Here is a 25,936-nt window from a genome sequence, read left to right as displayed (position 1 = left end):
AGCAAAAAGTACCAGAGCCGCGTCGTTCATACACTGGCTGTTGTCAACAAACGTTGCCATAGAGACAGGAAGGACGTGCAGCACTTCTTTTCTCAGTGAACAAACGCTTCATACAAAAACTTCTGAGCGCACAGCCAGCGCTTTTCTTCCCGGAAAACAACACCAGGTGGACACAGGGTGTGTGAATGGGTTAGGTACACCGATAGACTTCTTTTAGAGGAGGATTCTGCATCATTTAAACACACAGTTTGTAAAATCTGCCGCTAGGGGGCTCTCAATTAAAAAAATAACAAAAGATGATGTGAAGGCTTGTGGGGAATCATGGGAGTGATTCTACATACTGTACCTTTAAAAAGCTTAGACTGAAGACCCCTAACCTTATTTTGAAAATCAGCATCTATCCAGCTTTGTATCCTGAAACTGAATATTTCCAGCACCCTGATCTCACCTTGAATCAGTTTTTCACTTTAGTTCCTACTGTTAAATAAATGATCAGCTAAATGTTCACTTTTACACGTCGAACACACTTAAAAACCCAGTCAGAAGAAAGAATGAGTTGTTACAAAGTCTGTACTAAAAAAAACATTCCAGTCTTAAATTTGTCATAAAAAGTAAAACGCAAAATTTCACATCGATTAAATAAGTCTAATGTGAGACTGACCATATGTATATTGATCCTACTGTAAATGTTTGGAATAATAAAAATCACTGATTGACTGGCTCAGAGTCAAATCAAGAGTTCTGATTGTCTCTGACCTCAGTTTTAATCTGCTAGAATAAATCATAGAACCATTATATGAATGTTTGGTACTGCAGGTTTTCTGCTCCGCTATTGTGACACAACCATCATATATGCTAAACTTTGATATAGTTCATAAAGCTTATATCTGAAGAGGGACTTCCTCAAACTAATAATGTACTGATATAGTTGAACAGATTTTTTTATGTCCCTCTCTCATTTTGTGTCTTTTAAAAACAAACAAACTCGGGATAGATCCTTGAGGACGTATCATAACGTACTGGATCATACAGTCCCGTACCGACCCGTATTGTACCTCTTTGTAGCGTGAACTCCAAAGTCCAATCTTATCCCCAAAGCCCACAGACGTTTCAAAAGGTTTGATGTTACATCACTCACACATCTTTATTTCCATCATGTCATTGACTGTTTTTGTCCGCACACCTTTCTTATATTTACTTTCTAATTTGTTCTTTCTATATTAATAAATACTTAGCATCAGAATTGTGCTTTGATATATGTCCTATTGTAAATTTGTGAGGTTTTAATATGTTTATGATTACAAGTAGAAACAGTAGAGCAGACACATCCTACCTGCCGTGGTCTTAATTATGTCCGTAGTGTTTCTCAGGCCCATAAAATCAAACTGGTAGAGACGCCAGGACTTCTGGTCCGCCGCCTCCACGGAGTTCTTCCTCCACTTGTAAATCATCTCGTCCCGTGGGTATCCATCTGCAATTACAGAGAGCATGTGTGTGTGACCCCTGGTGCTACATGGCACATCCTAATGATGGATATCGAGGTGCAGATAGACCTGAGGCCACCAAGAGCAACATTAGTCTTGTGCTGGAGGCTGTTTAATGAAAAGACGGTCTGGAGCGAAGACAGAAGGCAGAGAAAAAGGGGGATTAAATGAAGGCTTTGGTTCAATAATGCACTGAATCCATCTTGATGTTGAGCCTGACCTTCACATGACAGGCACACAGCCTCTGAGTGTTTTTACTATCGATCATGTGAGGTTAATGATGGGTTAATGATACCTGCGCTGCACCAGCCTGAGTCACTGCTGGTTTAAACAGACACATAATCATTTTATGGAGAAAAACTAACTACTTTATGATCATGCCTGATAGCAATGTGATGTAACAGGCTGTCAATTTACACAAACATTAACAGGGAAGATGTTGCACAAGCTGCTAATTGTTTTCAAACATGCATGATGAATGAATTTCATTAACATTTACCGCAGCTCCTCTCATTTCCTGCTAATGATGTCATTAAAGATTCAGCAATGGCTATTCAAATCCAGATTGTTCAGAAAATAAAATCTCATTGTTGGAACAGCTTGGCACACAAATAAAGCAGTAAAAGCTTCAATGATGAAAGGTTTTTATATTTTTGTGGTGATACTATAAATTACAACTATTGCCTAAATTGTCGAGGGCATCGGCAGGAGAAGTTCATTCAAAATGCTTCACACGAGACACCAAAAGCATCAAGACAAAAAAAGACATGAGAAGAAGACTGTCACTTAAATGAACTATTAAACTCACACCAGGTTACGAGGCTGGAATAGATTTTGTTCTGCTGTTTACATGAAAGAAGTCTTTGCTATTACTTAGGGATGCCCAATACATTTGATTAAACTGCTTGTTTGAATCCGCTGTCTGGATAAGGTCGACATAAAAGTGAACACGATCAAATGCTAAAGTTCATTAGTAAATGCATTATTTGATCACGTTTGAAATTAAATTAAATTTTGTGTCTCAAAAAGTTAATTTGGCTTTTATTTTGTAAGCTAAGGGTACTCAACTTCCTCTTTGAATATTCACCTCATTTTCTTTGGGAAAAAATAAGAAACTGGTGATAGACCTTGGTTACAACATTAATTTAACCATGGAGACAAGGACGTCTTTACAGCTCAGTAAGTGAAACGGTTAAAAAGACAATAAGAAACGAAATATTAGATGTCACAAAGTTTTGACTCATCAACTGAGCTGCCTCAGAGGTGTTTTTTTAAGCGACAGGAAACATTCAAAGTCGCAGAGGCATCTGCACTGTGCTGACAGAGATGCTGCTGTTTGTGTGCTGGCTAAGCTACAGTGCAACAAGAGGGATAAAATAGCATGTGTTCAATGCAATCAAAAACAATGAATGCTTTATTATCAGACCTCAATCGTGATGAAGTAATTCAGACTTTATCAAACATCCCAGTTTTGTTCTCTTTGCAGAATCTTTGATGATTGTTAACTTGAATACGATGTTCATATATGTAAGACAATGATGTTATGAGAAATGTGTATTTACAGTAAGCTACATATGTATATGAAGGACATAAAACCAGAGAAAAGAAGCCACTGCTTTCATAATACACAGCGACAGAGAAGCACTGCTAACACACATTGATTTTAGACAGGTAATTGTTTGAGACTTTGAATATTGTTTCTATTTCAGTAAAGAAGCTAACACATGGAAGCAGCTGTAAAAGCAGCTGCAGTTTAGTAATTGTCTTCACAACCTGTTTCCTGTCCTCCTCCAGTGTGTCCGTTCAACTTGGCTTCTGATTTGCATCTACCCAGGTGATTATTCCCAATCCCCCCTGAAGCATGATGGCTAATAATGATAGGCAAATCTCACTTAATCAGAAAACAGAGACGTTGTCATGGAAACCAGTGTACAGTCTGACAAATCCCTTCAGTAAGGAAGCAGTTCCAGGCAGGCTGTCTGCTCTAATGTGCTGCACGAGGTTCAAGGTCTTAGCACCTTAATTCAGTCTGTGATGAGAATAATAGATCTATGTGAGGTCCACTGCAGAGGAAACATCAACAGCACAGCATGCGTCCTTTTCAGCCCACCTCTTCCAGAACATATATATGGGCTCAAATCCCTGAAATGTCACACTGAATAACATAATGTGCATTTTATGGTCAGGTTGTGGCTGTGAAGAGAAAAAACATTTGTCTGTCATTGGCCGTTTTGAGTAATAAAATAGTCTTTTTTCTTTTTTTTTTACATGTATCATGATTAAGTTCAGTACTTACCGCTTAATGAGTCATGAGGTTACATAGTTTCTACAAAATGCACGTGGTGCTCGTGCATATAAGTGAGGGGCGTGGCTTATGACGGAGCAGAGAGGTAATGCTACATTCAAAATTATGCTAGTTTCTGAAAACTACCAACCCTGTCTTTTAACGGCAACTTGTTAAGTTCTACGTACTTGTTGAGTTTTTTTTAATCATGAAGTCTCCTGTAAAGTTTCTGCACTCTCACATTCTTCACGGCACTGACGGTGAAGTTTAATGTGTTCCTGTAAGTTCTGCATACACCTCTGGACGAGCCTCAGCTGACTCTCTGTTTACTTTTGGAGTCATCGTTAAAGCAGCTTGAATGTAGAAAACAACATGTTGTTTTCGGACGATACCCAACAGTGTCAGGGAGCCATAAATTATTTATAATTGGAATTTAAACTTTTCGAAGTAGACATAACAGTACGTCATTATGTGCAATATATCAACTCTGCAGTACTTTGACATTAATCACAAGAAAACAACAATAATATAGTAATGATATTTGCATGTTTTGAAAAAGCTTTATTTTTTTATTGGAGCAATTATTATAATTAAAAGTATTTTTTCACCCAAACTTTCTCTCCTCTTTTTTGTGCTGATAAAGTGAAGAACATCTTGTTTGGTGTGAGACGGTCCAGGGGTCTGGCTGTTTGTGGTCTGTTGTAGTTTGTGAGCTTAAATAGTCATCCTCACTAATATCAAACCTGGATTCTCAAGCTCCACCCACTTGTGGAAATATGGTCACTTCTGGCTCCTGTCCGACCCCTCGAACTCTGCACCCACTCTGTCTGCATGCTTGCATGTCTCTCAGTCCTTTCTTGCTCTTTGCGTGTGCTTGGAGCTGGCATGTTGGTGCAGTTGGAGGGGTCATCAGCTGTTACCTGCTCAGCTGAGTGGAGCCATCAGAAAGGCACACAGGTCTGACTGATTGAGACTCTCATTCTCTCTCAGCTGCAACTACCTTAGGCTTTCCTTTGTTTGGTTTGCTGCACTTATCACAAACATCACATTTTCACCCACCTACACATTTTAGACTGATTCCTCATAACCTCATTAGTTACATGTTGGGCTATAGCCATACTAAGAATTATGTTGGCCCCACCTTAGCACCAGCATCAACAACAACCAAGAAAAATAATGATCAATAATGATCAAAACAAGCCGTTCCACTGTCATCTGCTTGGGATGTAGCCTACATTTCAATAGTTTGCCTCCAACATTAATGGTGAGTTTATTTTGAATAATATCAGGATTTGGAAACTGCAGAAGTTTTATTCTCTTGCTCTCTTTCTCCGCCTCCCTCCCTCTGTGTGTGTGTGTGTGTGTGTGTGAGCACACGTGTGTGTGTGTGTGTGTGTGTGTGTGTGTGTGCGTGTGTGTGTGTGTGTGTGTTAGGACTGTGTTACATGACACAGCGGAGGCTGTGTTTGACAATGTTTAGAAAAAAAAAAAACCCTGGCTATTGTATTGTGTAGCATAACCTAACCAATACAAATACCCTGATACTGGCACTGGTGGCCTCCCTCTTTGTTACCAGTCCGAAACAAATAACACTCCAAACAAAAAACCCCCCAAAAAATAGATAAATGACAACCGTTAAAATGCCAGCCTGTAGGTTTCAAATCTGCAGTCTGCAGACACAAATGATCTGTCTCTTAAATATGACTCTGCATCTCTAAATCTACTTCTTTCACACAATTGGCTGTAGGCTACCCTGCAATTATAACAGTGAGGGATGGCAACACCCGTTAACGTGTTTGTTGTTTGTGACAGAGAGACAAATGCTGGGAGGACAAACCAAGGCTGTGATGGACTATAGATTTGCTGCATGGAGTTTGATCACCAGACTATATGGCAGCCCAGTCAGTGCCAGTAATTTCTACAATGCATTTAGCAGACACTTTTGCCAAAAGTGTTGTTCATACAAGCAATTACAACGCATGCATGGAAAAAACATCCTTAAGCCCGATCAGAGAGAGAGAGAGGTGCTGACAGGCGGTGCACAGAAAAGAACGGGGTGTAAAGACTCTTTTTTCTGAATGTGAAAACATGAAACCAGCATTATTACCTGAAATATATGAAGATAAAGAGATGTACTGTACAACTTCAAAATTAAAGTCCATTCAAATTTAAAGCCCTGTTCCTTTCACTAACCTGGTGGTGCTGCACTTTTTTTGACTATTACAGGCAGCTGTCTCTCAGAGGCCCGGATGCATTTTGTTGACAGAGTTTGCAGATCAAAAACTAAAACAAACCCCAAAATTCTGCAAGAGGAACATTTTTCTTTCTCCCAGGTGATTTTGTATCTTGTTTACTTCTCTTCGTAAAGAGATGACTGCAGATTAACGCACAGGACAGACGCAGCTGGAGAGACCCTTTAAAAAAACATTACTGAACATTGACTGTGTACTCACAGCTGGAGAAGATGAGCGGACAGGAATGTTCGTCCATCGGGAAGTTGTGCAGCTGCAGTTGGCATTCTGCATTTATTGTTAATCTGAAAAACAACAACAATACAATAGTTGGCTTATAACATCCATTCTCTTCACGTGCGACTACATTTCATGATCACAGCCTTCACAGCACACCTACATATTTTAAACCGCCAATCAGATGGATATCACAACTATTTAAAGAATACATCAGTAAAGAAGTGCACAAGTTATTTAAATAAAAAAAGTGGCGCAGCATCGAGGTGCGATCAACGTACAGTAAAATAGTGGTAAAGTGAAAAGCATGAGTGAGTGTGATACGTGTGTGAGCTTGAGGGTCTGTTCATTATCAATGAAGCAGCAGGCTTCCTCCTGAAGGCCAGCTGCACAGGTTCAGGAACAACCTGAACTCTGCAGTTTTTGTTTTCTATGAAGTGCTTCTTAAAATTGTCCTCATGGCTCTTTCAGGAAAATAAATGCTAAAAAACACGATATGAGCCTTTCAAAGTCTTATGTAAGTTCTTCACTCTCAGACAGGAATATGATCATCAAACTGACCTTTTACCCAATAAATTAATTCCTAATACTTATTAATCTTTGTGTTAAAAGCAAAATGAACTTTATTTAAGGGTAAAGCAACAATGTTGTAAAGAATAAGCTGTTACACACTTTCATTTGGTTTTTAATTATCTAATGACCAGTGGCACTATTGGACAAAAAAAAAAAAAACAAGAGAAAAGTGTTTTAGTGCGCTAAATAAAAAAGAAAGATGACTGTAGCCATGGATTATAAACAGCTGCTGGCTGTATGGTTTGATTTTTTAGAGAAAACTAAACACTCAATTTGTAAAGGAGAACATTTCACAGCTCTGCCAGGAACTGATTCACACATTGCTTTTAAGTCAAAAACAATTGTTTTGAAAAGCAGCTTAATTGCAGATATTTAAAACATCAATCACTCTTTTAAGGTTCAGTATAATAAAATCATTGTTTTGCATTTAACTACACAGCAGTGTAAGTTTTTTCCAGGAGACAGTGGAGTTGTTGTAGGATGGGGGTGATGTGATGGTTTGAGGAATTTTGAACCAGTTGGAGCTTGTGGAGGGACTTCTGAGGGAGGCTGAAGAGGAGAGAGTTGCAGTAATCAGTCTGGGAGGGGATGAGGCTGTGGACAAGAACGGAGGCAATATGTGGAGTCGGTTGATAATTCATAGACGAAAGTATGCAGACCGGGAAATGTTGATATGGGACTGAAAAGATAGTGTGCTATCGATGATGACATCCAGACTCTTAACCTGTGGAGAGGGGTAAACTGCCAGCTTTGGATAATACGGATTTATTGCCAATGAGAAGAATCTCGGTTTCATCACTTTTAATTTAAGTAAGTTTGAAGTGAACCAGGATTTTATTTCAGTTAAACAGGACGTAAGATGTTTGCTGGAGAGGTAGAGCTGGGTGTCATCCGCGAAGCAGTGGAGAAGTATATTGCATTTACAGAAAATACTGTCAAAGGGGAGGATGAAGATGATGAAGAGAAGGGGCCCCTGGATAGAGCCCTGGGGTCAGATATAAAGGATTTCAGCTGGATGAACTGGATGAACTGAATGAACCTGAATTTCCCTCGGGATCAATAAAGTATCTATCTATCTATCTATCTATCTATCTATCTATCTATCTATCTGAACTGAGTGCACAAAATGTGCAAAGTTTGCAATGACAGTATGAAATTCCCCTAAGGGGGCCCCGTCTGACAGCATTCACTCTTGTTGTACTAGCAAGCATCACATGCTTTATTACTGTATGTTAATGATTGCTTATATGAGATGCACACTTGTTAGTGTGAGTTGGGGCCAAACCAAACCCCCAGAATCCCGTCTGCATGTATTTAATGTGAATGAGTACATGTGAGAATAAGTTTAACATGCCACGGCTCAGTGGTGAAGTAGCTCCTTACAGTCTACATGTGGAAATGTTGTTAGGCAAGAATATTTCCCAAAACATTTCCCCAAAGGTATCGGTATGTGAACATGATTAGTTGTGTCGAGCTAGGCCCTTTTGTCATAACCTGTCTCAAGGGTCATGACAAGAGTGAACTTCAAATAATAATGAGTTATTGTAGAAAATAAACAGATAATAGAAATGAAAACAGCAAAAATGGAGTGTCACTCTCAGTAAAGCCGGGAGAGTGGACTGTGGATGTGTGGTATAAATGAAGTGTAGGATGTTGTCTCGGAGACTGAAATGTGTAATTGATGGTTAGGATGAGTCCATGTGGAATGAGAGGAAGCGAGTTAAGAGACAGAGCCACACACGGGTCGAGCTTTTATGCACCGAGAGTAACAGGCCCAGAAGCTCTGAATTGGACAATTTCATTCCTCTGAGAACAAGGCAGATGGAACCAATTAGTCGAAGCCTGACTATAAAAGTGAGGCAGTGACCGTCACACGTGTGAATGAGAAAGTGCTTTATAAGTGCAGTCTATTTGTTACTGTTTATGTGGTTTGGGGAACAAAAGTTTTTGTTCAGATAGAAGATTATGGTTTGAGTTTAATTTTTCATAAACGTCAGATAAGGTACATGTGGTATATAAACACACAGTCAGTCACACAGAACTCCAATCAAACGGGTATCCTGGCTTCACTTGTGTAGTCAGTGACTTTAATTATCATGTTGGGATTCAGTACAAATGTTCCCATTATACAGCTGAAGAGTATCCCTTAAAGGTAGTCAGTAGCATTGTTCATTGCACATTCAAATTTCTTGTAATTGGAAAAGCTAACCTGTGGTGTTTGGCACCTGCCCGTCCAGCAGAAAGCGGACCAACTCCACGTCCATGTGGAGAAAAGCCAACCCATGTTTAGCCTTTATTATAGAGGAGGACAGGGGACAGAGAGAGAGAGTGGGGATGGACATGCGGGGGGGAGCCACAGGCCGGACACGAACCCGGGGCCGCCCGCACGAGGACTATAGCCTCAATACACGCTGCCACTGCGCCACCAGCACCCCCGTTTACCATTGTTTTAAAAACAAGTTTTATCCGTGTGACGTTTCGCCTGACTTCTCTTCTTTGCCACTACGCCTGCATCTGTTATATTCACCGCTTTGATTGGCGCCCAATCACTGAATGGCATCCACTCCAAAACTCACATCCCTGTCATTGGCTGAGGGAAGCACACCTGCTCCCCACCCAGGAACCCAGAGTCAACCAAAAGAAAAGGAAATCCAGATCGAGACTGGGTCTCTGCAGACGCAGCCACCACCACACAAGTATGGACGCCAATCAGTGATGAACGAGCAGCATTACTTTTGTATAAGGCTATTTTATTGTGTGTGAAAAAACGATTGACTATCTTTCAGAATATATAGACCTGTGGAGTTAATTACGTACATGTAACTTTAAACCTCCAATTATAAACCAGTTAAAGAGAGCAGAAAGAAAGAACGTTATATTTATTGCCCAAGTGGGAAAAGAGGCTGCAGGAATCATTAAGAGTGTCATGACATCGAATATAAACATGATAAAACAGAAACATTTACAGAGACAATAAGACTGATGCTTTAATGAAGCAAAATGATACACTCGAGAAAACAAGAGGAGCTCATAAAGAGGAGGTATGTTGGAAACTCTTTTCTTGCATTAGATAAGATGCATTGTTTCATCTTCTGAGATATGGAGATAAAGTCCATAAGAGAAAAGGAAGATTAAAACATGTTAACTTACATGAAATGTAAATAAAAGGGCATACAGATTCTTTTTTAGAAAGTGGGAAACTTTGTAATGTAATTCTGATATGATCTTTCAACCTCATTAAAGCATGGAAATGGGACAACACCATGCATGTGGGAGAGGCATGGATATCACAAAATGTCATCTCTGTTTACTGCAGCCAGGCCAGTGCACAATTAATACCGATGACATTTCATTTTCTTTCTCTCATGCCATCAACGGATATTACTTCTCAAAGTTTGCACGCTCCTGAATACTGAACATCGGCAGAAGAGTGTGAGGAAAAAAATCCAGCTTCGTCTGTTCATAAAAATGTTGTCGGTTTCATTCGAGGGGGGAAATGTGTGAGTGCTGTGTAAAATGTTTAACCTCTGCAGGTCTACAGTATAACTAGGTTTAACAACAAAGGAAGCCAAAGCAGGAAAATAAAAATACATTTATAAAATAAAAGAAAGAAAAAAACAGAATACATATAAAACCCACATATAGCTATGATGAAAGCTTTTATAAGCAGGTGTTCGACTGCTGGAAGGGCAGGTCAATGAAGCTTCTTTGGAACAAATTGTTGAGAAATGAAGTATTTTACAACTACTTAATGCATTTATCATCTACACTGCAAACATTTTGATCTCATTTCTGAAGATTATGAGACTATTTTTACTGAACAAATGCTCGTAGGCAATCTTTTCCAATACCTGTAACTGGTCCGTTTAAGTTACAGCAAAGTGTTACAAAAGTTCCACAAGAAAAACAACGGCAAGCTCATTTTCATTTAACAAGTATGAAGCGCAGAAAGACAACTGAGATATTTCAATCTCTACAGACAAACACGTACAAACACATAATGGGAAGGACAAAAAACAAGCAAACATAAAAAAGACAAAAGCGCAAGCGTTAATAAGAGAGACTACCTGAGGGGATTGAAGATCATAGTTCTAGGACAGACGTTTTTTAGTTCATGAATGAGTCCCAGGTTTTGTGGAATCTGTTAAAAGATCCATAAAGAGTGCATCTAAGAGTCCTTTCCTCTTGAGCTACCAATTTAAGTTGGTTGCAACTGTGCTAATTCCAGCTTGAACCCACAGTTCGTGTTTTCTCATTTTAATATGGCTTTGATTTCTGCATTTTCACCGTGCGGGCGACTGAAAATCGACAGTAGCAGCGCACGCTAAAGACAGAATGTTGCATTCGCTGTACGCTATCAAAGGATGTTGTAACTCTCCTGGAGCTCTTTGGAAAACACTGACTTCCTTAGTTACATAGCAGGTCCTGTTAGCATAATAACTGACACTAGACTAGCTAAGCAACCACTGCAACTACGAGAGTGATTAAGTAACCAGATTTAAGTATAATGTATTGTTTTGGTCAGGGATTGTTATAGACAAGGACTTAGTGTTTTATAGATATTTGTCGGGCATAGGACATGGAGCTTGAAAACGAGCCTCTCAAATCAGGGCTTTTGGACACACTTTGCTAATTACATCATTTGCACTACACTTTTCATCACATGGGGCAGTCATCAATCAAATAAAATCACAGGAGTTGCAATTCCAGGAAAACTCTCCTGATTGTATTTTGACTACTTCCTGCATGTAGAATGCATTCTGCACACATACAGAAATGACCTTTAACATCACCAATGACTGCCTCTCTCTCCTCAGTCACTGTTCCCACAAATCACAGTGAATGATCTCATGAGCTAAATATCCGCTATACTCACACATGCACATCGATCACTTTACTGTGTGTTTTAATAACTTTCATTCTCCAGCTTTTCAGCTCACAACACCCAACCCCCCCATATATTGGGTGCACACACTAACCACTCGGCTACTGCTGCCCTATTGTTAACTATTTACCATTTTAATATCGTTTACTATTTTAATATTAAAACTGCTTTTTTTCTTTATTTTTACATACTTCCTTGTTCACAGAGACGGATGCCATATGTAGTTTGATTGTACCCTGGTAGAGTAACAATCACCTATATAGCTAAATATTTCCCCCCACATGTACAGAGGCCATAGTTGTTGTTGTTGTTGTTGTAGCAGCAGCTGTGGGTTCAAATCCGACTTTGGCCCTTTGCTGCATGTCATCCTCTACTCTCTCCTTCAAACATTTCCTGTTTCTCTTCAGCTGTCCAATAAAAGGCAAAAAGGCCCAAAAAAGAACTTTGAAATAGAACTTCATTCAGATTCTCAACCTAATCTATAAAAAAATGTGGAAATGTCTCACCACATAAGGACAGTGTCAAGGACGTGGAGGACAGTGTGGAGCTGCTGATTACTGAAGGAGCCGCTTAAATTAATGTCGAGTGCTCCAATTACAAAGAGAGCTTTAGGGCACGAGGGCGACAGCCTCTCTAATTTGGTCTTAAGACTCGAGCAGGCAATTTGCACTTACTATTGATAATCACAGGGGATGATTGCTTTTGCGCTGCTCTTTTTAAGGAAAGTTTGCATCACAAATTATTTTACATAATTTCCATAGTGATCAAGACTGCAGAAATCTGAAACAATTTAAACTAGTTTATGAGCCTTAGAGAATCCAATGGGACAGTTTAAGTAGACACACTGAAGGTCTTTATAGCATTTGAGAAGAGTTGATACAGCTTTTAGATCATTATTATATCCTATAAATAAAACCATACAGCAACAGTAAGGTAATGCAGCATCATTTATATCAAACTTTTGTGGAGGAGATTAAGTAGATTCACCCCCCAAGAGGTCTCAATTACATTTTTTAAAATTGAGTTTTCAAACACACAACGTAATTTGTCAGTTCCAAACTAGTATTCTAGTGTTACTTAAGGTTTTCCAAAAAAAATACAGATCGTCTAATACTTTGTGATGCCATGTTGTAAAAGACTTTAATGTTAATTATTGTTTATCGTATTAAAAAATACTCTCGCTGTCAAGAAAACTTCAGATCTTCAGTCAACATTTCAGTTGCCAACGTAGTTTGCATGCTCCTGTTTGGTAACTAAAAACAAGAAATTACTCAATATTCGGTCCTAGTAAGGACTTCAATTGTGGTTGCAGTGGTCCTGAAACAGGTATCAAATATCATTTGGTTTGAACTTTGATCATATTTAACATTAACAATCCAGTATTGTGACAAGCAGGGCTTGACAATTAAACTCGCTAACCCAAAGTTGCAACTGAAGTGTGACACTGTGACACTGCAACTCCCATGAGCACTGCCCGCACACAGTGTTTGCTCATTGGTCCATTAATGAAGACTGCTGCCTGGCGATTGTGCCCTAGGGACTAACGACACTCGTTTCTGTGGAGAACATGAAAAAGAAGGAGCGTTTTGACAGCACATAAAAAGTGTAACCAAATCTGGAGAGCAGACTGCAGTAGAGCTGCAGATATTCCTCTATAATGGGGGTCCTCAATTGGCGGACTCCGGTCCGGATCAGGACCCAAACGTGATGAAATACGGACCGAGACAAACATCAATATTCCAATTTTGTTTCCAATAGCGTATCTACCCCGTGCCCAAGTCAAATGTCCTATTAGCTGCTGTTTAACGTCTCAATGTGGTCGTGAGTGCTTTTTATTTTTCTTCCACAAGTGTTTTTTTCCTCTGCAGGAAATTTCTACGCCTGGCCCTCGCACCTTGTATGCCCACATTTAAAGAACTAGTGGCACAAAAAAAAAGTCACATTTCACACTGATGTGGACAGAAAACATCATCCTTTGTGCATAGCACAAATGTTTTCTGGATTTAATGCCTATTCTTGTTGGGAGTTCTAATTTTGGAATAGCACGTCACTGTTCCGGACCCTGGACAGATTGGAAATTTGGTGAGTGGACCTTCTGAGTTTCTAATTAAGAACCCCTGCTCTAAAATCCCATTCAAATGCTTTATCATTTTTAAAACGCAACTATATCAGATTTTTCCAACAAAACAACCCTTTAGCCAACTTTCCAGTTTGATTCTGGAAAAGCTCATAGTCACATAGCATATACAGTGGGTATGGAAAGTTTTCAGACCCCTTTAAATTTTTCACTCTTTGTTTCATTGCAGCCAAACTTAGCAATCGTGGGAGAAGAGCCTTGATGAGAGAGGTAAAGAAGAACCCAAAGATCACTGAGGCTGAGCTCCAGAGATGCAGTAGGGGGATGAGAGAAAGTTCCACAAAGTCAACTATCAGTGCAGCCCTCCACCAGTCGGGGCTTTATGGCAGAGTGGCCCGACGGAAGCCTCTCCTCAGTGCAAGACATATGAAAGCTTCTCTGGTCTGATGAGTCCAAGATTGAACTTTTTGGCGTTAATTCTAAGAGGTATGTGTGGAGAAAACAAGACTGCTCATCACGTGCCCATTACAATCCCAACAGTGAAACACGGTGGTGGTAGCATCATGCTATGGGAGTGTTTTTCAGCTGCAGGGACAGGACGACTGGTTGTTACTGAAGGAAAGATGAATGCGGCCAAGTACAGAGATATCCTGGAAGAAAACGTCTTCCAGAGTGCTCAGGACTTCAGACTGGGCCGAAGGTTCACCTTCCAACAAGACAATGAACCTAAGGAGTGGCTTCAGAACAACTCTGTGACCATTCTTGACTGGCCCAGCCAGAGCCCTGAACTAAACCCGATTCAGCATCTTTGGAGAGACCTGAAAATGTCAGTCCACCAACGTTCACCATCCAACCTGACAGAACTGGAGGATCTGAAGAGATCAGCAGAGGATCCCCAAATCCAGGTGAAAAAGTTGTTGCATCATTCACAAGAAGACTCATGGCTGTACTAGCTCAAAAGGGGGCTTCTATTCAATACTGAGCAAAGAGTCTGAGTACTTATGATCATGTGATATTTCACTTTTTTTTTTTTTTTTTTTTAATAAATTTGCAAAAAAAATTACATTTTTTGGGGGTTTTTTCTGTCAAGATGGGGTGCTGAGTGTACGTTAATGAGAAACAAAATTAGCTTTTTTGATTTTAGCAAATGGCTGCAGTGAAACAAAGAGTGAAAGCTTTAAAGGGGTTTGAATCCTCTCCGCTCCCACTGCACACTGACCAGTGCTTCTCATGGTGGGGATCCCCAGTGAGTTCTGTTCAGTGCAGTTCCATCCATAAGTAACATAATGACAGAACCCCCCCTTATCAGAGGGGGTCCAAGGTCTACATTTTTATTAAAGTTAAGCAGCATGTGTCAGCATAAAGATAGGAAAGCCAACAGGAAATTATGAAATGTGTTTGATCCTTTGTTGAAAGCAGTAAGGCTTTCACTAATGATGAACAAAACTTTAAAATGTGTCGAGTGCAGAACATGAACTCTGCATAAGCTTGACTTTACACTGAAGTGTTGTCCTCCTGTGTAAAATGTTACCTCTTGTATATTTGCCGTTGTGTGTTTACCTTAAGGTGTAAAGTATCTTCCCATCGTTCCATATCCTCAGCAGCTGGTTCGGCATTGTAATCCAGTGTGAATCTGCATTCTTGGAGTTCCTGAAGATGGTGTCAGGCAGCCAAATGAGTCCCACCATGTTGCTGTTCAGAGTCAATATTTTCATGGTGCTGTTGTATCTAAGACGGCTGTCTATCCACGTCTGGGCGAAGATGATGTCTATTTGATATTCCTAAAAAAAAAAGATAGAACAAAAGACTTATAAATGTGAACGCGGCACTGTAGCTCGAAGCCATTTCATTTCATCCAAATCTTCTCTCTGTCCTCAGAGAGAGAGAGGGCTTCACCTGCTTCTCAACCATATTGATTTTCTCTCTAAATGACACTGAATAGGAGGATTATGTGTTTCAGCAACACGTCTCTGTATGTCGTCTATCATTCATCACATTCACCAGCGGGACCCTTATCATTTTAGTCGATCACAGAGCATGTGGAGCACAGACCTCACCTCTCTCTGATTTACATTAAACACTTTGAGCGGACTGAAAAAAGAAACTGTGAGGCTGCACTCTCCGGTCAGACACAAACAAGAAAGCCTGTTGATCTTTTTTGTAATTATCTCAGATGTGCATTCATATTATTTAACAATACAATATGTTACAGCCTGATATCATTTGAAACAACATGATTGTCTCAGACTCCAAGTACTGCACACATTTACATAAAAAAAAAATTAAAACAGGAAAAAGTGAAAACACTCCACATGTAAAAAAACAAAACAAAAACACAAACTTAACATCACTCAAATTCAATTAATGCTGGCTCCAAGAAGTGACATAGACACCTTAGTGAAAAAAGCCAGTAGGTACAGACAGAAATACACGTTTACAGCCTGGTACAAAAAAAGATAAATGTCTGATGAGTTATTGTCTTCATGTGCACGCACTGCCTTTTAACTTACATGGCTGCCCCAGAACACTGACTGAAAGAGACCGCTGACTGATACTTTAGGTAACATTAACTTGCTAATGTTAGATAATTAGCACTAACTTGTGCTATTATGATGAATTTCTTGCCCTTCACTTCTCAAATTTCTTGGCAGAAGGCTTCACCATGCCAAGTTAAAAATCTCTACTTTAGTTATTAACAATAACAACAGTGTATGTAAAGATAGCCAAATTGAAGTTCTGGTGAGGACGTCATCATTTGAAGTGATTGGAATACTTTCCCATGTGACGTTAAAGCTACGCCCAGGGGAGGGCACAAAACCTGCAAGTGCAACCTGCAACCTGGAAGTTTTCGTCATGTGATGCAATATGACGCTTTTTGCATCACATGAAGAAAACTTTCAAGCAAAGAAAAACACATTTTTCTCGTCTCAGGGCAAAATGAGGGCTGGATTCACGACCATTCAACACTACTACCATGTTTCTAATGATACACAGCTTCCTGCAAATGGGTGAAGTATCCCTTTAAGAACCCTGTGTTACAGCTCCACAGTGTTTTCAATGGGAGACGTTACTTTCCTGAGCTACTTGTGGCCTCTGTGCCTCCGTGCCGACCACATCACTGAAAGCTATGAACTGCACAACCCATACCATATTTCAATTTTGATGGAGTTGGGCACAAATAAGTTTTCAACATGGTTCATTTCTCATTGGGAAACTCTGTATCCTCTGCCAGATGGTAGGAGATTATCCTCCAGATGCTGGATGTAAGACGGGTCAGACAGCACACTGCACTTGAGTATACACCAACATGTGTATGGAAAAACTAAATTCATCTCAGAGAGGATTTGTCTGCAGACAAATGTTCAGTTGTTCTCGAGATCTTTCTGACTAAACTAGGGAGGGGAAAGTCAGAGGATCACTCCTCTTCATCCTCTGGGAACAGTAAGTCTGCATGAGATTGGTACTGAGCCCATAAACAGTTAAGTATTTAACTGGATGAGCGGAAATGTTGTATTGCTTGTGACACTAAAATAAAGTAGTCTTCATCCTCTGTGGGCTTTGATCATGACAAGCATTTCAAAGATTGTTGAAATATTTCAATCAGGATCGAAATGTAAATTTCATTGTGTTAGAAAAGCAGCATCCCTGGAGAAAAATAATGAAATGTAGCAGCACTTTTTTAATTTTTTTTTTTTTTACAAGTTTTGTCTCTCTGAAACTTCCAAAGGAGGTTAACGGCATACGTGCCCCTCACTAAAACGTCCCTGTTGCTGTGCAGGTACCTCTGACTTCTTTATTCAGGCTGCTGTCACCTCTAATCTAAGGACAATCTATCCAACTCACCAATTCGCTTTTTGTAAGTCCAACAGCAGATCTGTGGTCGAGTAATCAGCTCAGCGGGAAAAAACAGGAGCAGGAAAGTCAGGAGGGCGACTGACAGGCAGACGAGAAAATGTAGTTTCAAAACTTAATGCATGGTCGGGTCCGGGGATGCACTGTCACTATGTTTCTGTCATGATTTATTCTTTATGTACCGGTGTGGGCAGCATTTCCGTCACCTTTAAAAGGTTGCTTGTGGGTGGATTTCAAGCCAGGTGAGTTATTTTCTGCTCAATCTTTATTCCATAACAGGGGTTAGCAAACTTTCCAGTTTATGAACCCAAAAATAAGGGTGCTAGAGTCTTGAAATGGTTCAGACATATGTCATAATGACAACGGCCCCCACACTAAAAGGTGAATTCAAACACTAGTAACAACGAAACCCCTGAAGTCCCTAAAAGTAACAAATGTATATCTGATGCACTTACTTATTGATAATGTTTGCACTTCAGTCAAATTCTTTTCAGCACCTGTTTATGTGAACAAGCTTTGTTTTGTTTTTTTCAAAGTACCCTAAACCTGTATGACATTCCAAGGTTAAAGTAAAACAACATGAGGCTGTATGAACTGAACTCTTTGCAGAGGCAAATTAATTCAAAATTAAATTTGCGCACATCATAATTATAATTATCCTGTGCGCACAAGATATGACAGCCAAAAAAACATGGAATAATTGTACAAAGTAATTTAATGTAAGAAAGGCTTGAGTAATATAAATCATTTTAATGCATAGACTCAAGCACTGAGTAGACATGCAAAACCTATTAGATCTTATCTTTATGTGGAAAGAGCAGCAGAGCTACAGTGTTGCCGTGCATACTTACATTGGACGTATTTTTACACGTCATTTTTATTTCACTTAATTATATGTGTTTATGTGAAATTGAACAATTTTTTGTGTATATTCTTTCAATAATGGCTACAATATACAATTTTAATTTTTATATGGCATCTTGTGATCCCCCTTTAGGAGGCTTGCAACCCCCCCCGTGGGTCCCAATCCCCACTTTGGGAACCGCTGTTCTGAGGTAAGATCGAACTTTTTAGATCTAGAAGGACATTAGTGCCATATTTCTCTCAAATTACAGGACACTGGAATAAAAGGCCACAAGGCATCATAAATGGAAAATAAAAATCTTTTAAGAGTTGATTTCCTCTGTACGTACAAGCTCAGACTGCTATCAGGCAATAAAAATAACATGATGTTTCAGGTCGTACACTGAGATGTGATGCTTGCTGGGCTGGATAGTTGTGTTGTCACAACTGCGGTCAGAGGCAGAGCTACAAAACCCTTATAAACACATCAGGTGGAATTTAGGGGTTTGAGTCTTAGCTTTTGAGTCTGTATCTTAATATTGCACAATTTCACCTGAACAGTAAAAACATGATCTGGCCCCTACACCCTGAAGGAATTAGTGCTACAGCTTTAAAACGTTTCCCTCACACTTTGAGATCAGTCTATGAACTTTTGCTTCATCTGTTTTAGTGCCTAAAATGTTTATGCTGATCCCCATTTTAAACAGTGTTATAATGCTGGATGCTCAACCTTAAATTGTGCAATGTTTTAGATCCTGAGGTTAAATTATGTTGAGAGTAATCCCAGATTAAGTCTGCTAAACGTTTTTTCTGCTTATCACTCAGTAGTTCCCTGAGATGAAGCCAAGAATTTCACAAGACAGCTTCAAACCTCTTTCATAGGCTTTCCTCCTCCGGCAGCCCTGCAGCTTTCTGCCACTTGGAAGGTTTCCAGAGAACTGGCCAATCAAGAAAAAGTGGCCAGGAGAGGAGGGGGCCTTAAAGTGGCAGCTAAAATGAACCGTTCAGGCAGAGGCTCAAATAAGGGATTGTGCAGATCAGTGATTTAGGCAGAAATGGGAAAACAGGGGGTGCAAAAAAAAATACAGGGGGTGCAAATTTTTTTCAGTGTCACTCACGGCGGCGCGGCACGCCGGAGCGGAGGTTATGTGCTCCCTAACACACTGGTTTTGAATAAGTCTCTAAATGGTGCATTCTGTTCAATAAGATGCATTGTTACACATTTTAGTTTTCCCAAGCTTGATAATGTTGATTTACTGTACAGCCCCTGCCCTGACACACCCCTTTGTCATTTGACTGCAAATCACTTGGTTCATGTTGTCTAACCCCTTTGTTGGCCCACTACTTCTCTCTGCACTTTCTTTAAAAAACAAACAAACACATAAATTCATAATATTACATGTGTCATCCAGTAATAATAGATCCCTAGACCTTGATAAGTCAATCATCTGTCAGCATTTTCGAATGTGGCGCTGACCCGAAAAGGTGGAGCTAAACCCTGCAGTCCGTTGATTGGTTGAAAAAATCGTCACTTCCCGTGTTACGTCGGTAAACAAAACTCCGCCGTGTTTAAACCATTGACTGTAAGTAAGTAAGTAAGTAAAGTAAGTAAAATTTATTTATATAGCACTTTTCGCAGGCAGGGGCCACAAAGTGCTTCACAAACAGGGTTTAAAAACATCACAAGCAATACACAGACAGTACAAAAATCATAGCAGCCCTAAAAGAGACTAATTAAAAGCCTGGACAAATAAAAACGTTTTCAGTTGACTCTTGAAAGTGACAACTGAATCAATTGAGCGCAAGGATGATGGAAGTTCATTCCAGAGGCTCGGAGCAACGACCTGGAAAGACCGGTCACCTCTAGTGTGATAATGAGCTCGAGGGACCTTCATCAGGTTCTGATCCATAGACCTCAGCGCTCGCACAGGAGCGTAAAGCTGGATCAGCTCACTAAGGTAAGAGGGAGCCTGACCATGTAGGGCTCTGAAGGCCAGAACCAGGATTTTAAACCTGAACCTAAAAGACACTGGCAGCCAGTGAAGGTCTTTCAGAACAGGGGATATGTGGGACCTCCTATTTGTGCGGGTCAGAATTCTTGCTGCAGAATTTTGAATTAATTGCAGTCTAGAGAGCTCTTTCTTGTTAAGACAAGAAAACAAACTATTGCAATAGTCTAAACGTGAAGACACAAAGGCATGGATAATGAGCTCCAAATCATTCTGCGAAACCATGTTTCTAAGTTTGGAGATCTTCCTCAGTTGAAAGAAGCAGTTCCTTGACAGCTGTTTACAGTGCTGGACTAAAGACATGTCTTTGTCGAAAATAACTCCCAGGTTTCTAAGACTAGGCTTCACGGACTGGCCTAGGTCCCCCAAGAACTGCTTAATCCCTGGAATTGAGTCATCAGGGGCGAGAATCAATGTTTCTGTTTTCTCAGCATTGAGCTGCAGAGAATTTTCGCTGAGCCATTGTTTGATTTCCATCAGACAAAGACGTAGGGAGCTCAGCTTCTGGATCTCGGACGGCTTAAAAGAGCAGTACAGCTGGATATCGTCAGCAAATAGGTGGAAAGAAACATCATCGAACCTTCGTATGATCTCTCCTAGAGGGATCAAATACAGCAAAAACAAGACAGGACCCAAGACGGAACCTTGAGGCACACCACACAGCAGGTCCGCAAACTCCGACCTTATTTGGTTGGCTGTTACATTGAAGCTTCGTCCAGTTAGATAAGAAGAGAACCATTTTAGAACTGAACCCGACAGTCCAACTTGATCCCTCAGTCTTCTCAGCAGAATCTGATGGTCTACAGTGTCGAAAGCTGCGGACAGGTCCAAGAGAACCAGGACCGTGAACTTTCCAGAGTCAGCAGCCATCAGAATGTCGCTGGACACTTTCAGTAAGGCCGTTTCCGTGGAGTGTTGCTTACGGAAACCGGACTGAAGCGGTTCATGGATGCTGCTTTGATCCAGGAAAAGGGTCAACTGATTACAGACCACCTTCTCAAGGATCTTTGACATGAAAGGGAGCTTAGAAATAGGCCTAAAGCTATTAAGATCTGTTTGGTCTAGGCCTGCTTTTTTTAGTAATGGCTCCACTATGGCATGTTTGAATGCAGTAGGAAACACACCAGTGGACAAAGACAGGTTAACCATTTTGGTCACACACGGGCCGATTTCCCCAAACACTTTTTTAAAAAGCCTACAGGGAAGGACGTCAGATGAGCAAGAGGAGGGCTTCATCTTAGACACCACTGCTGAAATATCAGCAACCGTCACAGTCCTAAACAAGGACCACAAGCTGGAGACAGGCTCAGAAACAGCAGGGGTAACACGAAGAGGGGACGGGATGTTGTCCTTGATTATCTTTATCTTGTTTGTGAAGAATCTCAAAAAGGCATTGCTGTCAGCTTCACAAAACACGGGGGTAACTGGGGCAGCAGGACATACAAGTGAGTTTATAGTTTCAAATAACACTTTGGGGTTTTTCTTATTTAGTGCTACCAGTTGGTGGATATACTCGGATCTGGCATTTTCGACCATCACATTGTATGAAGACACAAGGTCCTTGAGGTAGAGCCTGTGCACCTCAAGGTTAGTGGATTTCCACAGGCGTTCAGTCTTTCGACATAGTCTCTTTAGATTTAGGATGTCTTCATTAGTCCACGGGCGAGCTTGTTCCCTGGTAGAGGAGTTTGTTTTAACAGGAGCCACCTGGTTCAGAATTTCTACACAGTGATTGTTAAAACAGTGAGTGAGATCATCCACATCGAGACAGTTCATGACCAAGACAGGATCAAATAAATGAGAGAAACTATCTGCGGTATTAGCAGTGATAACACGCCTCTGAGACCTGACTGTTGAAGGCTTGGGCTCAGGACAAAAGTGCAGATCAAACAGAACAAGACTATGATCACTCAAATGAACATCATTTACAGACAGGTTTAAAATGTCTAGGCCAAGCGTAAAAACTAAGTCTAAAATATGGCCTTTTTGGTGAGTGGGCTCAGAAACATGCTGCTCAAAATTAAAAGTTTCAGTCAATGTTAGAAGTTCCATTGCAGGGGAAGATGAGCTGTCATCAACATGAAGGTTAAAATCCCCAAGGATTAAAACAGAGTCCAGCTTTATAATAGAGGACAAGAAGTCACTAAAATCCTTTAAGAAGACAGCGGCAGGGCCAGGAGGACGGTAGATCAACACACAGTAAAAAGGGGATGAGGAACCCATCTTAACCATCTGTGATTCAAACGAAGAAAAATCTTGGGACTGGATCAGTTTGCATTTTTGGACCTCCCTGTGAACAATGGCCAGGCCACCACCACGGCGACAGGGGCGGGGCTTCCCGACAGCAGAGCAGCCAGGTGGACAGAGATCATTTAAATGAATGAACTCTTCATCTCTCTGCCATGTCTCTGAAAGACACATAATATCCAGGTTTTCTCTTGTAAAAAGATCGTTTAGTGAATGAGACTTGTTCGCAATTGAACGAGCATTCAATAGGCCGACATGGATTGACGTCTCGGAGGTAGTGTCCGTGTTGAGGAGCGGGATTGGACGAAGGCACATCCAGCGGTCACGTGAGCTCCAGCTGGTCCATGCTGGAAAAGCCGGCATAAACACGGAAGTAGGCGATGGCGATGAAAACCCCTGACCATGGCTCCAGCACTGCGAAGGGTCCAGGACAGTTGTTGAAGTGCGGGCAGGCGCACACATCGAGGAGAGGGATCTGGCGCAGGAACCGAGCGTGGTCCCGGCAGCCGAAGACGACGGAGCCCCCGTGCGCCACAGCACGTCTTCGCTTTACTTGGATACCGGACCGAGAGCCTCTTTTTCTGGATCTCCTGGATCTCCTGCGAGTCTTTCCCGGCACCCGATACAGCATCAAGTAGTCCTGTGAGTCGGGATGGATTTCAAACGGAGGCGGAAATGCCTGTTTGTAACGGTCCCAGGTATGAAACATGTCCTCCAATGACACTTTGATACGAAATAAAGAGTCCCGATCATAGGTTAGTAAAGCCAGGACACTTCCATTTGTCATCTGGGCTGCTAAGATCACATATAGTGAAACAATAATCATCAATAATCTACAAAATAGAGAGCGAGCCGTGGCACTGCCAGTCACAGGCGCCAGTACGGTTTGAACGTAAACAACTCAGTCAACTCAGACATGAGGATAATATGGGATCTCAGAGTTACGGTTATTATTGTTTTCCAACATTATCCCCAAAACAAATTAGTTTAATGATTAAAATTAGGGTTAAAACATTGAATCAGAGTTTACATTTTCTGTTTCAAAGAATTTAAACATCAGGCCTGTGAGGTTTTGGCTTTCGTGGCCAATCACAGAACAGCAGGGTGGATCTTGACAGCACAGCTTGGAACAATATAGTTAATAGATTTCATTGAGAAATCAGCTCATTCATTTATTATTAATGAGATTAATGTATTATTTACGTGCTTCATTAACGTTTATTACAACAACAAACTTGAAATAAAGAGTAAAAGTCGTCTGTTGTAAATGGTAAAAAGTTGTACTTTACAAATACTGTGAAATGAGAATGAGAATATAATTAAGGCGTTTAGTGATAAATTAATCTGTAACACATCTGCAGCTCTTTCAATTGTTTTCAGATGTAGCAGAGTTTTTTTTTTTAATTAAAGAACCATATCACTGCTCTGTTACATTTATGGAAATAAGATGCCATATGAGGAAGCAATTTAGTCCATTAACTGTGATTAAAATTATAGTTTAAAGTTTGCTATATGCTACTAAAAAAAGACAACAAGAAAAGGTTATGAATGAAATAAAGGATGGTACAGAATGCTAATTATAATAATTTAAATAATAATTAAACTAACAGAGCCACACGACTCTTCTGCACTTTTAGAGTTCTTTGGGTCGTTTCTGGCAACAATACAGAAAAAAACTTACAGAAAAGTACAATTAGTAACAGTCTATACTGCAGAAAATCACACCTTTTCAGACGGCTGCCACTACTTGAAATGCATTTGACCTTTTACCCCGTCTCTGCACCAGTTTGAGTAGCTTACCAATTAGACAGAAGTCTATAATCAGGAGAACAGCGGGGCGCTCATGACCTTTAATTGTACTGAGCTCAGGGGATTCGAAAAAAACTGAACATTAGCCAGGATTTAATGACCAGCGGAGGAAAAGTGCTGCAAATCAAATAAACTAATATAAGCTAAAGCAATCATGCCTGAAAGCAGTGAGTTTCAGACGTAGACAGAAGGAGGCAGATCTCTAATAAGGCACCAATATTTCCTGCCTAATCTCTTATATCATTTCACATCAGAAGGTAATTGTAACTATGCTGAAAGAGTATCGATCTCATTTCCCCTCCCAGCTACCTTCAGCTGCCTTCAGCCTCTAGAGCTGGGGTTACTGTGAAGAAAGTGTTGTTCTTTTACCTCAACGGCCTCAGAGGAGCTGCTGTAATAAGTCTGCTGATTTAAAGGTACCATATACAGCTGCAGTAGAATCAAAGATACTATTACTAACAATAAACCCTGCATGATCAAACCATTCAGGCGGATTTATCAGAAATCTAAAACAGCATGAAAATACCTCCTGTATTGTTGAAGTACACCTTGTCATTGAGTCAGAAACCTTTATACGTGTATAACAGCTTTGCCCATTACGTCACTGTAGACATAACATTCACACACAGTGATTACACCTGTTGGGTGGCAGAGAGCCTGCAGTAAGTGACGGTGTTAGCTTTTAGCCTGATGACTGTAAAAACACATTAAATATTTTGTTGTGGATGATTTCTCTGATATCTGTTCAGACTTCCTATTTGGGTCAAACGTTTCTTCTGAAATCAACATTGAATGTTTCGGACTTTAAAGGGCTGAATCCTCTCAACTCTTTTCTTTACCAAAGGGATTTAACTCAGCACTTAAGCCAGACAACACCAGAACATGCTGTTGTTCCTCACTCAGTTGTTTTGCAGATTCCAGGTCACAAACAAAACTGTAGGGATCTTTTTTTACTCTAAAAATGTCCCTAATTTAAGCAGATATTCGCCTGTTTTACACCTTTTTTACACCAATCATTCATGGTCAAGCTTTTGTTGGTTGCTAACTGTTCAGATTTATTTCCATTGAACCTTTATATTCACATTAAGATCATATATATTTATTTAAAGGGAGACCTGGCAATAAATAGTAGCGATGCACATTTTCAACAACAAAAACGCACTCAAACTCTTAAATACATTATGATAAAAGAACAACAAAAGCATCAACTAAAACAGTTTAAAATCTATCTGCTGGTTATTCAAAGCAAAATGTTCAGTAGAACTAAACGCGTAACTAAATGTGTTTTCCAACTCAGGTCTTAGTTTGGGAACAACAAATTGCTCAACATCAGGAAACAAAGGTTGTGGATTCTGTCCTTCAATATTGGGAGAGGATAGCCCCCGAATAACTTTATGAATGAAGA

The 25,936-nt window shown here is 40.3% G+C and overlaps 1 protein-coding gene across 3 annotated transcripts in view; it reads right to left on the bottom strand.

The window, feature by feature from the left end:
- gabrg3 (gamma-aminobutyric acid type A receptor subunit gamma3) overlaps window positions 1–25,936 on the bottom strand; it is a 76,540-nt gene that overhangs the window by 14,941 nt on the left and 35,663 nt on the right. For all 3 annotated transcript variants that reach the window (XM_079350180.1, XM_079350181.1, XM_079350182.1), the window contains exons 4-6: window positions 15,332–15,552; window positions 6,222–6,304; window positions 1,334–1,471 (exon numbers count right to left, since the gene is read on the bottom strand). In XM_079350180.1, the coding sequence (XP_079206306.1) occupies window positions 1,334–1,471; window positions 6,222–6,304; window positions 15,332–15,552 (442 nt within the window). The remainder of the gene's footprint in view (window positions 1–1,333; window positions 1,472–6,221; window positions 6,305–15,331; window positions 15,553–25,936) is intronic.

The sequence above is a fragment of the Symphodus melops genome, assembly GCF_947650265.1.
Source record: "Symphodus melops genome assembly, chromosome: 8".
Taxonomy (NCBI): domain Eukaryota; kingdom Metazoa; phylum Chordata; class Actinopteri; order Labriformes; family Labridae; genus Symphodus; species Symphodus melops.
Note: the sequence above shows the minus strand (reverse complement) of the source record. Positions and strands in the feature narration are given on the sequence as shown.